The following is a 15,934-nucleotide window of genomic DNA, read 5'->3' on the forward strand; positions in this document are numbered from 1 at the left end:
GAACATCAAACAAAACATTCAGTACCACGGGAATCTCTGGCCTCCAGATCTGCTCCATGTTGTAATAATAGGCGGACAAGATCTGCATTCCCGACACTGGCTGCAAAAGAGAGAATGTGTTCCCCTGGGGGGCACAGAGAGAACACACATGATAAGTAGAGAAATCACAAGACTACATTAGAATATAATACAACAGAACTGAACCCAATGGCCACTTATCCTATGAGGCTTCAGTGCGGGCAGTGCCTCACCCTGTGTTTGAATTGTAATGGCTGATCTGTATTAAGCAGATTTCACCCACAGAATTGAGCCCCCCTTTAGTTGTTAGTGCTGTCTCCAGACTTGCATGGTTCTGTTTAATCATGTGCTTGAGTTCAGAACTACAATGTAACATTCTGGGGGTAGTTTCTTATAAGCCGGTTTTTGTGCATTTGGGGTTTTTCTGACTCTATAGCATCTAAGTAACATAATAGTTGAGGATGGAAAAATATGCATGTCCTTAAAGGCATACTGTCATGGGAAAACAGTTTTTTCCCCCAAAATGCATCCGTTAATTGTGCGGCTCCACCAGACTTCTGCACTGAATCTGTTTTTCAAGGGCAAACTGATTTTTTTATATTTTATTTTGAAATCTGACATGGGGCTAGACATATTGTCAGTTTCCCAGGTGCCCCCAGTCATGTGAATTGTGCTCTGATGAACTACAGTCACTCTTTACTGCTGCACTGCAAGTTGGAGTGATATCACCCCCCCCCCCCAGCAGGCCATCAGCAGCACAATGGGAATGGTCCATAGGAAGGTGGCAACTGTATCAATGGGCTAGCACCCATTGGCCTCAGAAGGGAAAACAGACCATTGTTTGCTTCTTTTTTTGCTGTTATTCTGGGTGTCCATTGAGTGTACATGAGTGGGCCTAGAGGATGCACTTGATACACAACTACATGTACTTGAAGGGGGCTACCACTTGGTAACAATGTGGTTTAGTCAAACAGACTTGCAGCCTCTTATGTTCCATGTGGCACATTTATTTGTGAATGCTGTGTGTACATGGGTGGAGGGTGGGCATCCTAGGATTCATGCAATGTAGCAACACCCACTAGTGGAAATCCCTTTTGTTTTCTGGTTACTGTGGCACAATTCTATATTTTTCTTGTTTGCTACTGATCATGTGATACAACCACACCACCAGTGAAAAGCATTGTTATCATGAATTTATTACAAGAAATTTTCCTGCATTATGTGTAACTATAATTCTCTGTATAGTGTCAGGATAATTAATGCCAGTGGCACACATGGAATTAAACTGCCCCACTACCCTCAGGGAGATTGGTTCCTTTACAATTAAATAAATGTTGCTTGGGTGGATGGGTAATTTACAATTACAGATGCAGTGAGCAAAATGCAATTTTGAGTGCAATCGCTATGTTTTCTACCTACAATGCAGCATGTTTTTCCAGAATTCCAATATTGTTGCAGTCAATAGAACACACTTTGATGTGAATGGAAAGTTGAAACTGAAAGTTTTTTAAAGTCTTGTTGGCATCATTTGTGACCTTCAGGGTGTGACATGTGCACCTTGTGTTACTGCCTGGTACCCCTATATCATTAGGCACAGAGGTGCTAGATTTGGAACAGGAGGAAGGCAGAGGTGCTGAGCACAACTCTAATTCTGGGGAAATTTGCCTGAAACTACGATTGTGGTTGACTCCTTGAGTCACATTATAAGTTAATTAATGCACCCCCATACTCTATTGGCTTTTTTTGGGTTCTCATTCCTATAGCATCTGTCCCAATGGACTGAATCCATTACAGGTGCAATAAGAGTGCAATTAAACCAATAAGCAGAAGGACAGAAGACTGAAAGACCATAAAAGGTGTTTCTCACCATAGTAGAATGTGTTGGAGGGGTTCAGCTGGAAGAAAGACCCAACAGCCTGTGGTGTAGACACATCAGCTCCTTTGGCAATGAGATCTTGAACAATCACCATATTCTGGCGCATCACAGCAATGTGCAAAGCTGTCTGACCTAAAGGGACACCAAAGGCACACGCAAAGGTTAGTGGTAGTGCAAGCACCATCTTATTTACCAAAAGTTTATTTGGATGCAATTAGTGTACAGTTATGTTGTGTGCTCATTGTGTACATGTGTTTTCATTTGTATCAGTGTGTCAGAGTGTGTGGTTGTGATTGTGTACAGTCATGTCGGTGTGTTTACACGAAAGCATAAACATGGATATTTGAAAAGGTATATGAATTAATATGTGACTGTGTATACATGCGTATTAGTGACACTCAAAATATAAAATTTTTGGATTGAGCCAAACCATGAGCCCCATGCATTCATTCAGGTGATTATGGGTGGAGAATGCATTGGGTCTAGAGTAACATTGGCCTGAGTGTACTCACAGTTGCAGAAGATTCCCATAGAAATAAATGGGGGATTATTCTGGAAAGCAGAGAGTTGGCAGGGTTACAACTAAGGAATACTGAAATGCTGAATTTGGTGTATCCTTATTGGGTATGAGTGTGTAAATCCATGAATGTGACACTGGCACAAATTAGAGCAGATGTGGGAGATAACACACACTGAAAGGGCTTACCCTCAAGCTTCACCCCACTACACATGCATGCCACATGATAATCATGTATGTAATCAGGGCCGCTGTCATGGGGGACAGGGAGCAGTTGTCGAGGGCTAGTGGGTTTTGGGTCTTAAGGGGGCCTGGCCGGGCTGTACTCACTTGAATTAGCTGGTACCATTCTGCTCTCAGTGATCTGCTTGCTGGTGGAAGGAGACTGGTGGTAGTTGCAGTTCCTACATGTTATTTCCTCTGCACAGCTCTGTGTCCAGCTCATTTATTCATAGTAATCCCGATAGAACTGAATGGGGACCGGATAGGCTGGAGGATTGAAGTTTAAACTTCCCCCTATCCAATCCAAGTCTATCCAATCCCGACATGGCTTTAGCAGGACTTAAAAGAGAAACAAGCCCGACAGATTGCTGTACATTTGAAAGATGGCATGGGGCCTTTTGTCAATGTAAATGCAAGTAAGGAGGGGGAAATGAGGCACACAAATTAGAGAAGAGCAAACTGGAGAGAATGGCATATGGGGTTTAAGTGAGAATAACAGATTTACTGGTTAGATGGAGAGTGACTTGTGTGAGTAAGGACAGGGTTGGGCAGTATGGGGGGTAGGGACAGAATGGCACATGTGTGGCTAGGGGGAGATAAATGGGTTAGTGTCCCATCAGTAGAAACATCTTCTGCTGCCACATTGGTGACCAGGAGCTACCTACAATATACTCACATTAACCAGGGAGCCCATTTTGGGGGGTTGGTTGCTGGTTGGCTGGGTGGCAATTAGTGTCTACCTCTCTCCCACTTGTATTGCCGTTAGGGTTCTTATGACTAGTGTTTGCTCATGGGTTCCCCTATGGTGGCTTTTTCATGTGTTCTACTGCAAGGCAATGCAAAAGGAGGGGGCAGATCATTTTCTTGTACAGAGTCCCATGATTTCTGATGGCAGCCCTGTGTGTAATACATATACATATAAACACATATACCCACATATATGGCTGCAGTTAGAAGTAGTATGTAGAGACCTCTGTTCCATACTAAATAAAGGTTTTCAAGTGCTCCCTACATTTGTACCCCCTGTACCCCATGAGAGCTGCCCTGCATCCAAACACATATATACACAAACATATTTACACACACCTACACACATACTCATACATACACCCAGATACACATACTCTCACATACCCTCACATATATGCACATATAGGTTTAGACGGGCCTGCCGGGATATAAGAACTTTTCATGATGGGCGATGGGAGCAGTGAGAAAAAGATAAAGGGGTGAGTTTGGAGTCTGTGATGGGCAGGGAAATGTTTGAGGCCAAATGTATTGCCCCAGATTAGGAGGAGAATCAAGGGAGGCAGGTCATATATAGAGCTGGAGGGGGGGGGGTCTCAAGGAGTAGTTGCACAGTGTAGACAAAGCAAATAAATTCCTCAAACAACCATATAGTCTGAGTTGTTATCACCATGGGGATAGAGATGTGCCATCTGCACACTGTCTGTCTGTATCCGCTGCATTGCTCTGTGCTCTAAAACAGCTGGTACAATAAAACAACAAACAGAACATGCAGGAGACACAGCTGTCCCCATAAAATTAGCCCTGAATGTGTCTTTCTAGAAGTGGCCACATTGGCTGCTGGGATATCTCTCAGTGAACTGAGGTCTAGGGGTAAAAAACTGTGCATTCTGGGCTGTATTAATCACTTACATTTGAACAATGAACCTCTCAAGCATGGGGGTACCAGGGCTTTTCTCAATTAGAAGAAAAGGTTTTAGGGCTCCGGCTGGTGGTCCCTTAATATCAGGTGATTTGGGGCTTTCAGGAGAGACTGGGATGAAAGGGGGGGGTCAAGAGGAGGAACTTACCTTTGTAGAGATCAGATGTCATTGGCTCGTTCACCAGTTCAGGAGCCTTTTCCAATAGGACCCGTACAGCCTCCACATTATCATATAGCACAGCCACATGCAGAGCAGTCTCACCAGCAGCTCCTGGTATCAAATGGATCATTGAAAACAGGTAAAATGCAACAGAGCCGGTTTTCTCAGGCTGTGAGACTAAATACAGTGACCTTGATAGTCCACACAGGGACCCACAAGCCATGTTTATGTCAACAAAAGTCTCAGTGGGCGGAACCATTGTCTCAGAAGGAAAAGGATGGAAAAAAACACCTCCTGAAATGTATCTGAGATCCCATAGGGATGTGCTCTGAGGAATTGTTACAGTTGATTCAACTACCACAAACCCCACAAACTAGAACCTCTGGGTTGCGGTGACAGAACTCTCCCTATTTGCGTTTACAGAGGAAATGCGGGCATGTGATTGAATTGAATATTGGTAGAGGGGGCCCCAAGAGATTAAAACTTTAAAGAATGAGCCACAGAGGGGACAGGGCCTGTAAGGATGTAGGTGGGAATTAATTGAATACTGAGTGGGGTTACAACATTATGGGACATGTTTGCAGTGGATCAGGGATGTTATCGTGTGTCCAGAATCCATTTTTCTCCTATAGGAGAGTCTACTAGTTGGCAAAGGCTTTTGCCAAAGGGCCGAGGTGACCAAATCATTAATAACTGGTCCCCCTGGATGGAAGGGATAAGATTGTAGTATGTGGAACAAAAAAGAGCAAACGGCATTCTGGTAAAAAATGTATTACAGCAAACTGCAGGTAGGACACCGATTAGACACAGATGACTTTTATACAGAGTATTACTGTGGCCCCTACTGGGCTCTCCACAGAATTGCATCTTAAAATGTATATAATTTATTGACTATGATTAAAATCCTGATGAGAAAATAAAACAATATTACACATAAAACATTATCGGTACCAAAGGACTGAACAAACCCCAATTATTCATAAATAACCTGGAATATGAATAGTTAACCTGAAGGTGAATCACTCCTGTAAGGTCCTGAACTTATCCCCATTGGGCACAAGGGCAGGTAGTGCTAATGCATTCATAGATATGGATGGAGCACATAACTCGCAAACTCTGCCGCAAACAAAAATTTATTGAATCACAACACAACACAAAGGATCCTTTTTTTCCACTTGAATAAGGATTCTTGTGATCAGAAACATGTTGTGATTCAATAAATATTTATTTTCGGCAGAGTCTGCGAGTTATGTGCTCCATCCAGACCTGTGTTTGCTGAAATTGTCTGTGGGGCTTCTGGTGTAGCCTGACTGGAGAGTGAGCACGATACGCAGGTGAAGGTGACTGAACGAATTTGCTGAAAGCTACAATGCATTCATAGTTATAAATTGGACCCAGAAAGGGCAGATCCAATGAAAAATTATGTATTTTAATGATGCTCTCCTGTTATGGATTTTCTCTTCTATCCACCACAAACCTATAAACTTGCTTGGGGTTTGGCACCCCATCATAGGGGTAGTTCACTTTCAGTTTAACTATTAGTATGGTGTAGAACGACCTATTACTAGCAACTTTTCAATTGTTCTTTGTTTTTTTGTTATAGTTTTTGAATTATTTGCTTTACCCTTCAGTCTCTTTTCAGTTTCCAAATTGGGGTCATTGACCCCAGCAGTCTCAATTTTATGATTATTGTTACTTATTGCTACTTCTTTTTTTTTTTTGACTTATCTTTCAATTTGGGCCCTCCTCTATTCATATTCCTGGACTATAGCAACCAGATAGCTACCTACTATTGGCTGGGCACTCAAAGTTCTACTTCAGCCTGTCCCAGAACCCTCTGTGAAATGCCTGTACACCTGTCCCTGTGTTTGTTTGAGTGGCAGCTGGTGAGAAAATTAGAGAGCAGAAAGGGCTAGGGCAAGGAACCACCTTACAGCAGACTCTGTGGCCCAGGCCCCTTGTCCCTCCCTCCAATGCGGGGTCTGCTGTATTGTAGTTACACCACTGGCGAGTGGGAAGTTTATGTGCACCAACTTAGATATGGAGCAAGCCTTGTGGAATGCAGATAAAATGTTATGGTACATGTCCAGCTTCAGTTAGATACCAAATTTCAATCAGATTCCCTTTATGTACATTTATTACATTAATCCTGGTTGGTTAGACACCATAATTCCCCCACAAGCTGTAAACCACTCTGTCAAGGGTGAAAACTCATGAAAAGAATACTCCAGCAGCACTCTAAATTAGTGGGAATATGTGGTGTAACCATTTGGGAACTAAAGGGGCCCAGAGCCCTGACCATATGCTGAAACTGAGCTTGCACCCAAAAAGTCTGAAAACCACTGTGTTGCTGCAATTGGGTTGTCCACAGGCAGTGTGCTGGAAATGTGGGATTTGTGGAGAGCAAGATTGAGCCCTGACTGGCTGTGTCTCAGATTACAATAAACTGTTTTAGTAAGTCAGTGCGAAGCCAATCAGATGGCACATAAGGGCACTGTATTAGGGTTAGGGATAGCCCAATGTTCTACAGTTCTGGTTCCCATGAGCTCTGCAAGCTCTGGAAATTCATCCAGGGATTAACGGGGTCACTGTAATTTACCTCTTGTTAACGCGTCAGTGGATTTCAATTTAAGAAGCTTTCCCAAGGTCTTCACTCTGTTCAGCTGTGCGGCATATAGAATGGGCAACTCCCGGATCCTGCAAGGTAAGAGGAGCTGAAGCGAGCCCAAGGTGAGGGGATTCCACAAATACAGAATAAAGAGGACTATGTATGTATATTTTAATTTGTTAGCTGTTATTTAAGAGCAAAGCACTGTACAGCAGAACAATAAATTAGTAGAACAAACAGGGGAACATTGCAATAATAAATACAAATAAGTAGAAAAATACAATGCACATAAAGTATAGTTACAATACATATTAAGTGCTTAGTGTCAGGAGGCCCTTGCCCCATACAGCTTAGAACCTAAATGGGAAGGCAACTTACAGACACAAATCTGAGGGATATTAAGTGCTGTAGGTTAGGGTGGGTGACACTGTTATATAAGTGCCAGTTCCCAGTTCAGGTATTATGCCAGTTCTCCAAGAGGGAGTCTTTGAGTTTAGTTCTGAATACATTGAGGGAGGATTCTCAAGGCCACAAAGGCCCGGGCCTAGGGTGGCAACATTCATCCACATCCTGAGCAGCACTGGGGACTCAAAGCACCCAAGTGCTCCGCTGCTGGAGAGCGTACTCGCGTGCGCACAGGGAGCTTCACTTCCCGAAGGGTCCGGCCCTAGGACCATGTGGGCACGGGGGTGGTGAGCACGATCGTACACTATGTCCGGTGCTGTAACGTGTGGCCTCGGGATGCCGTTTCTTAAAATCCGGTCCTGAGTATTATCTCTGGATAAATTCAACAATGGCTTTCCAAATATAAAGCAGCAAGATATACAGCATCAGTTCCATTTCCTTATTTCAATAAACAAACTCACTGCTATCTCTCCTCTTATACCTTCCTCTCTCACTGGTACTTCCCTCTGGGATCCCATCACTGAATCTCCCACTCGCCCTCTTCAAAACCAAATGTACATCCTACTTCTTGGAGCACTAGAGTAAAATTGTCCACTAAAGACATGCCTCTAATCAACCACTTCCCATTTTGTAGATACATCCTCAGTGAATATATAAAGAATTAAACATCTCTTTTAGCTTTTGGTAAAATCCCATCATTCTTAGACAAAGAACCTCAAGGCATGACTGACACCACACACCACACGCACATTATACACAGGATAGCACATTGTATACAGCGAGAGGCAATGAGAAGTGACCACCCAGGCACATCAAACATAGTGAAAGACAATGGAACATAACGGCTGCAATTGAGGGGGTGCTGCCATGAGGTGAGTATAGAAAAACATGCCTAGACGGCAGGGCCAAACAAGTTACCAATCCTGCAAATAGCCACTCATTGTAACTTTAAGGTTCAAACTTCTGTTTTTTAATGTGGCCCCTCTGACCCTCTCTGGCACAGGAAAGGTAAGCACTTGGGGGCGAGGGAGAAGTACCATAAGGGGCTCCTGATTTAGAATCCCCATTGGCTGCAATGCCTGTAGGGTTGCAAATTTATAATACCCATACAACACTTAGCAGGATGAAACAGAGGCAGTTCCATGTATAATACCCCCAGAACTCATAGAAGAATGAAACAGTGGTAGCTTCATTGTACATAATGTAAGCAAAACACAGTCATTTTTCTGTACAATAACCTCAGCACTATTAGTAGAATAAATAAATATACATTTTCAGAGTTTAAAAATCAACAATAATGGAATAATGAATATAAACTCTATAATAAGTGTTTAACAACCGCAACCAGAAAGGTAAAGATAGAAAATGAGGAGCTGATTTCAGCACAGGTTACGACTAACGCCAAAATGTTTTTAAAGTATATTAATAGAAAAAAGATGCAGGTTGAGAGTGTGGCTCCTTTAAATAATAAATATAATGCACTGGTTATGAAGGGATAGGCAAATGTGAAAAGTGAAGAAAGGGCAAATGTGCTAAATTAATTCTTTTCTTCAATGTATACAACTGAGGAGTCAGAGTTCCAAGACCCAAGTGATAGGGGCACAGCCCCAGGGCCAGATGGAATACACCATCAGGAATTGGGAGACCTTAATTCAGTTTTAACCAGGCAACTATTTCTGATTTTCTCATACCCCATTTCTCTGGTATGGTACCTATTTATTGGAGGAAAGCTGATTCACATATTTAAAAAGGGATTATGATTTCAGGTTGGAAATTATAGGCCAGTTAGTCTGATATCTAGGGGGGCAAATTATTTGAAGGCTGTGGTGTCCCACAGGGTTCTGTATTGGTCTACTTTTATTTAACTTTTTCATAAAACAATGAGGGAGGAGATTGTAAATGGCACAAAACTGTTCAGCCCAATTAATCCCTTCCAGAATGTGACACACTGCAGCACGATCTGGGCCAATTGGTAATCTGGCAATCTGAAGTGGCAGATGCGATTCAACGTTGATAAGGTAAGGTTATGCATTTGGGATGCACACATATGCACCCACTGATATCATTAATGGAACTATACTAGGCAAATCCATAATGGAGAAGAACCTGTGGACACTTGAAGACAATAAACTTGCTGTAGCAAGCAATGCCCTCCAGTCAGAATTAAAGTAGTTATTTCTTGTATTAAAGGGGGTATAGATTAATGGGTAATGAGCCATCTAGATTATGCTGTGCAGTTTTGGGTTCCGTTGATCAAATGGGAAATTATTGAATTGTTAAAAGTCCAAAGAAGGGCAACTAAACTGATTAAGGGAATCGAAAGTCTCAGTAATGATCCAGCGGAGGTCAAAATTAGCTCCTTTTAGGACATGGGATAGTGGCGTGATACAGTCACCTACTTTGAAAATTATTAAATTGCTCCTAGGTTTTTTAGGGGTATACATGTGACTAGTCCTACAATGGTAGTATTGTAGTAATGGACGTGGTTCCTACATTCAATACCATAGGGGTTGTTCATCAACGTTTTTTTCAATTCAGTTGTTTTCAGTTGTTTTCATATAGTTCACCAGAAACAGACTTTTTTTCCAATTACTTATTTGTGACCATTTTTCTAAAATTACAAAAGTACAGAGAAGAGCAACTAAGCTGATATAGGGAATGGAAGGGATCAATTATGGGGAAAGGCAAGTTGGGGATATATATATAAGGGGATATGATCACTATATATAAATATATAAGGGGGATATGATCACTATATATAAATATATAAGGGGATATGATCACTATATATAAATATATAAGGGGGATATGATCACTATATATAAAAATATAAGGGACAGTAATGAAATAGAGAAATTACAGAGAAAAGCGACTAAGCTGATAAAAGGAATGGAAAGGATCAGTTATAGGGAAAGTCAAGTTGGGAATGGTTACAATGGAGAAGAGACAGTAAAGGGGGATATGATCACTATATATAAATATAGAATGAAATAGAGAAAGTACAGAGAAGAGCGACTAAGCTGATAAAAGGGAATGGAAGGGATCAGTTATGGGAAAAGACAAGTTGGGATTGGTTACACTAGAGAAGAAGCAGTTAAGGGGGATATTATCCTACATAATAAAGTTGAAGTGTCTCTGCGTCCAGTCCCTGTGTCCGTGGGATTGCGCTACTGCGCATGTGCCCCACGGACCATCTCTGGCGAATTTTCTACATATGTTCTAGCTCCCGTTAATTTAACGGGCTTAATGTCTAGTCACTATATATAAATATATAAGGGGACCATATAATAAACTCTCTAATGCTTTATTCACCAGTAGATCCAGCCAGCAGACAGAAAGGAGCCAATCAAATTAGAGGAAATGTGGTTCCATGTTACAAAAAGGAATATATAGGAGAATCAGTTGGGAAAGGTAAATAAATGTGAAATGCAAAGAGTTTTTCCTTTGCCTATACAGTTGAACCGCAACTTAATGGCTTTCTGGCACCAAAAAATGTACAATGTAGAAAAACTAAAAATGGGGTGACATAAAATTGAGGCTTGGCTGTAGATTTGTTGTAGACCACAAATAAAATAAGTTACAATGTAAAATGTTTCATGAAAAGTAACATAGAAAGGGGACAAACAGATGTTTTAAGGAAAATTGGCCTACATTTATGCAGTAAAATGTGGGAAAATGTAAAATGGGGAGGCCCATTTTTTTTATATGTTCATTTTAGTAGTCTTTTTAGAGGTTTTTGAAACCAATAATCTCATTTTCTCTAAAAGAATAAGAATGCCATAAGATTAATCAAAAGATTAGAATACAAAAAGCATGAACAAAAAAATCGTTAATGATCCGAATAAAAATATGAAACACTAAAGATTTTTAGACAAGTAGTGGAAAAAAATCTGGAAAAAATGGGTTTCATGTAACCAGAACATTTCACTCACTGATATGAGAACCTCACCCACCAGTAGAAAGCCTCACTCATCAGTAGGAGCATCTCACCCACCAGTAGAAACATCTCAAAAGAAGCAATGCCTCACACACCTTCACACCACTCTTCAGCAGACTGGCAGCAGACCTCAACCACCAATACAAGCATCTACCCTGAGGCAAGTCAGTGACACAAGAGAGTTGGAGACCAGCTGTGATGGGATTTCCTGGGAATTTCCATTGAGGAGAGTCCGTAATTTGCAAGCAAAGACTGATGGCTGCAGGTCAGAGAAATTGCTTTTTGTTCTTTACACAATGGAGTTGCATGGACAGAACTGAGCTGTGTGCTTCAGGGCCCTTCCTTACATTGGAGAAGGAGAAGCTCATGATTAAGGTTGCAACACATGACATATTTCTGTCTCAGTGCTCTGGCCTAGTTTTAAAGGATTATAGCAAAAGAACCTGTTCATAACATAATCCTTACTTGGAAAAATTTGAGTAACATTTTGAAATTTATTGTGGGGTTTTCACCAATATTCCCAGCTGACATGCCACCGGTGTGAGACCAGGCTTTATAAGTCTGACCAAAGGCATCCAGTGCCTACTCTCACAACAGTTGCATGTACTGTAGTTATATGTGTTACAATATATCGGCCCAAGAGGAGATCCTCTGGTTTCTGGGAAGGTCCCTTCAACCTAATCATCATCAGAAGCTGACAAGCAAAACTGCATCCGCCCAACTGTATCATGGCTAACCCTACACCATGGGTCAATAACCACAAGTTTGCAGCAATTGTCCAGGGCAAAATTATATATTTGGGATAATTCTGAAAAACTTGCACTGCAGCCCCACAATGCAGATAAGGGAGTTGCGATGAATGGAGCAGGAACCAAGCACCAATAAATTGAATCAAACTAGTGCAAAATGTCTATTTCTATTGACAGAAAGTATGTGACTGAGCGGCTATGACACTGGCGTGGAACATTTAGATACTGTGTGATATGGCAGTACATAAGGACAGATGGAGAAATACAAGCAATTTGTTTTGGAGCTTAGCTCCTCTCGGCCATTTCTTGGTAGGTGCAACATGAGTAGATAAGACTTTCAATTAGGGAATCAGACCCCCAATCCAAATCTATTCTGATGCGGATACCTCAAAGGAGAAGGAAATGTAGAATCAATGGAGGCACCAAGTTCTTTGTCATCCCATATGATTCTAGCTTACTAACTTCCCCAGGCTGGCTTTCCTCTTCTACAAAAAATGCAACAGCCCAGGGTACTTTTGATCTGAATGCCATACTTGAGATCTACTTATTGACAGATAAAGATCTACTTGTAGGACATTGAAAGCAACAGGATCTTGACAAACTGGTTACTGGGCAGGTAGGAGAAGGCAGGAGAGAGCTCTTTGAATCTCACATTCTGTCCTCCCCTGTGTATTGTATTGGGGTTATTATATGGGGATAGAGAAAAGATCAGTATGGAGTAGAAGGAGATACATTTATATAGTGAAGAAGAGGGGCCTCTCTCCTTGATGTCTGCCTGCTGTAGGAGAGAGATCTTTATGCATGGAGCTATACATGGTATGGAAGGGATGGGAGTCTGTATGGCATGAGGCAATCTCTCTGTTTGGGGTAAGGAAGGATCTATCTGAAGGGTGTATGGAAGAGATCTGTTTGTATGGGGTACAGGAGGGATCTACCTGCATTGGTGGGGTCGCTCTTTGCAGTAAACAAGGGATCTGTATAGAGTAGGGTGAGCACAGGGGTGCTGCTGCAATGAGGCAGGTTGAGGAAATGAAAGAGCCTCTCCTGGTAACTTTAGTGGACAAAATGTCAATTCTAAATCATAATTTTGGCTCTTCTAGTGCAGAGATTGCTAAGTGGTGAAACAGCCATGCCTGTATGGGGTAGGGGAAGGATCTAAGTATTTGGCATAATGACTTTGATGTAGTTGGCCAGCTTAAATATATTGCAATATATGGACAAACAATCCTTGTTTTGTTTAAAGGGTAAGGCATTTTTAGTAACTTAAGGCACAAAATGTTTCAATGTCCTCAATATATTGATAATGGGTTGAGTGCAGAGGATCTTGTATTTGTGTATGGCATAATTGTCGGATATGTTCAGAGAATAGGAGTGATTTATTTGTGGAATGATAAGATCAATCTGCATGGGACCTATCAATCTATATGGGGTAGGGATGAGTTCTATTTTAATAGAGGTGGGATCTATCTGTGTGGATAGGGGAGACATTTAGTGTATAGGGTTCGAGTAAGGGAGGGTTAGGGTTGAGGTTAGGGTTTGGGAGGGGAGCTAATCTCCATTGTGCTAAAGTAGAAAATCTGACCTTTTCTGTTGAAGTAAACTTGTCTGACAGGCACAGTTCTCTTGTTTCTGCCTCTGCCAGGGCACCATGCTTCTGTCTTCTGCTGTCAGGCTTTTACTGGCTGTTACTGGTTCTTGGGTAATTTCAGTGCAGTTGGTGGCTGGGCAGCCACATTGTCCCCAGTTGGTAGAAATGAATTAATGATGGGGGGGGGGGAGATCTCTGGAACAATAAAAGGAAATATCAGTTCAGAGAGGTGAAGATCAAGAGATAATGGGGTTCCTGCTCCGGAGAACTTACATTAGAACCACTGGGTCATTGTGCTGCTTACTTACCCAACTAACTAGCGTCATTCCAGCTTGTCCGACTGCAGAACTATAGGGAAATTCTAGTAGCCTCCCTATTATGTTACAATTTCTTTTTTTACCAAAGTTTAATTAGGAGTTATCCTGTTATCCTATATTTTACTGTTTACTCTGCTTGGGCTTTCTGGCCTCTCTCACTCTTTTTGTTACAGTAGTCACAGGCATCTTCAGCCATCAATAATGTAATTCTTGCAATACATACTGTAATGTGCCTGCTAGGACACTGCCTCTGACCAACACTGTACATATTGAGAATCCCGGCAGTAAAGCATGACAGTGCTGCTGTGATTTAGCAAGCAGTAGTATTACCAAGCAATACTTTTCCACAGGAAATGACTGACAATATTTAATATCAAAAGTCTATTTGAAATGAAGTCTTCCTGGGTTGGGGGGCAGCTATAATAGTTGAACTGGGTATAGGGGTTGGGGGCAGTTTTAATAGAGGGGAAACAGAGAGTTCATAGCCTGGGGAAGTCCGAAATTGGGAAATAAATGTGTTGGGACATCATATCCAGTTATGGAAATGGAATGTATATGTGCTAGAGGCATATGTGGGTATGGAATCGGGAGCTAAATGTACTGGGGGTGTATCTAGTTATGGCATTGGGGAGTGTAGATACTGAGGGGCAGCTCTCAGTTAATGAGAGAACTAAGAGTGGGAGCTGCTAGTACACTGGCAATGAATTGGGCAGAAAGGCTATCAGTTCGGAGTTATTACAAGAAGCTGAATGCAAGAGAAGAACATGTGAATGTTGTATAATGTCTGCATAGCACAGTGGAATATACTGGCACTAGATACAGTATATACAGTAAATATAAAGGATAATAATAATCCCCTGCCCATGTATATCTCTGTGTATCTAGTTTTAATGTCGTTTAAGTGTTTCCATGGCACTCTCTGACTTTGGTGTCCAATTTATGGTAACTTTCCTATTGCTGACAGCTATTAATGTGACAAGAAGTTAGGGGACCCTTTGGCTGTGCTGAGGAGCACAAATATCCCCACCGAGGGCCACATTTAATCCATGAGACTCTGAGCAGATAATCAGTGTCTCTACACACAGAAGAAAGACGTTTGATCCCTACTCTCCCCGGCTCCTACCTACAGTATACAAGGTACAGGTGAATTCGGGCAGAAGGGTTCAATTCCAGTCGGTACAAACCTTTTTTCCGTCTCCTCATGAGCAGCACTAGCTGATGCCTCCCCGTAGCTTATGCCATTGTGAGATCTGCCCCTTTTTTTCTCAATCTCCCCATTTCTTGCTCTGTTGGACTTTCCCTGCGTTGGTTTCCCTTTATGTCTCCTTTTCCAGCCTCTCTGTCTCTCTCTCACCTTCTCTTATTTTGTGCTGAGAGAGGAGCCAGAACCTGCTGAACAGGTTAAACGCAGATAGCAGCACCTCTAGGACATGCAGCCACAATAACGGGGGTTTGACTTAAACAATGGGCTTCTCCTAAGCCCTCATCATCTCTAACGAACGTATCAATTAAGTTTTTGTTTCCTGGTTGTGGAGGACTCTGTTAACTATCTATCGCATGGCATAAGGAAATACTAGCTGATTGCTTGTGCTATTAGGAAATAGGTGCTGGGGGGGGGATATTACAACAGGCAAAGAAGAGGACATGTATGGAGTCTATACCCACATTTAGGTTCTGACCCAGGTACTGTACTTTCAGGTTGGACAAAGTAGAGTCCATTATTATCTCCAAGATTCATGTTCTGATATTTTCCCACAGGAATCATGGGTAACCCACCTGCAGCTGTCATTCCCAATGTGAGTTGTTTGTTTGTATGAACCTTCAGAAATAGACTGCACAATCAACAATTTATTAATTAGGGTCACTTA

The 15,934-nt window shown here is 41.9% G+C and overlaps 1 protein-coding gene across 2 annotated transcripts in view; it reads right to left on the bottom strand.

Moving 5' to 3' along the window:
* trpv5.L (transient receptor potential cation channel, subfamily V, member 5 L homeolog) overlaps window positions 1-15,466 on the bottom strand; it is a 51,470-nt gene extending 36,004 nt beyond the window's left edge. The window contains exons 1-6 of one of the 2 annotated variants that reach the window (XM_018224919.2): window positions 15,251-15,466; window positions 13,744-13,944; window positions 7,062-7,159; window positions 4,451-4,573; window positions 1,886-2,026; window positions 26-124 (exon numbers count right to left, since the gene is read on the bottom strand). In XM_018224919.2, coding sequence (XP_018080408.1) covers window positions 26-124; window positions 1,886-2,026; window positions 4,451-4,573; window positions 7,062-7,159; window positions 13,744-13,811 — 529 coding nt within the window. In that variant the 5' untranslated portion in view covers window positions 13,812-13,944; window positions 15,251-15,466. Of the gene's footprint in view, window positions 1-25; window positions 125-1,885; window positions 2,027-2,741; window positions 4,393-4,450; window positions 4,574-7,061; window positions 7,160-13,743; window positions 13,945-15,250 lie in introns of those variants that run through there. The other variant, XM_018224921.2, reaches the window with a different exon arrangement.
* Window positions 15,467-15,934: the final 468 nt, after the last annotated feature.

This window comes from Xenopus laevis, chromosome 7L (assembly GCF_017654675.1).
Source record: "Xenopus laevis strain J_2021 chromosome 7L, Xenopus_laevis_v10.1, whole genome shotgun sequence".
Taxonomy (NCBI): Eukaryota; Metazoa; Chordata; class Amphibia; order Anura; family Pipidae; genus Xenopus; species Xenopus laevis.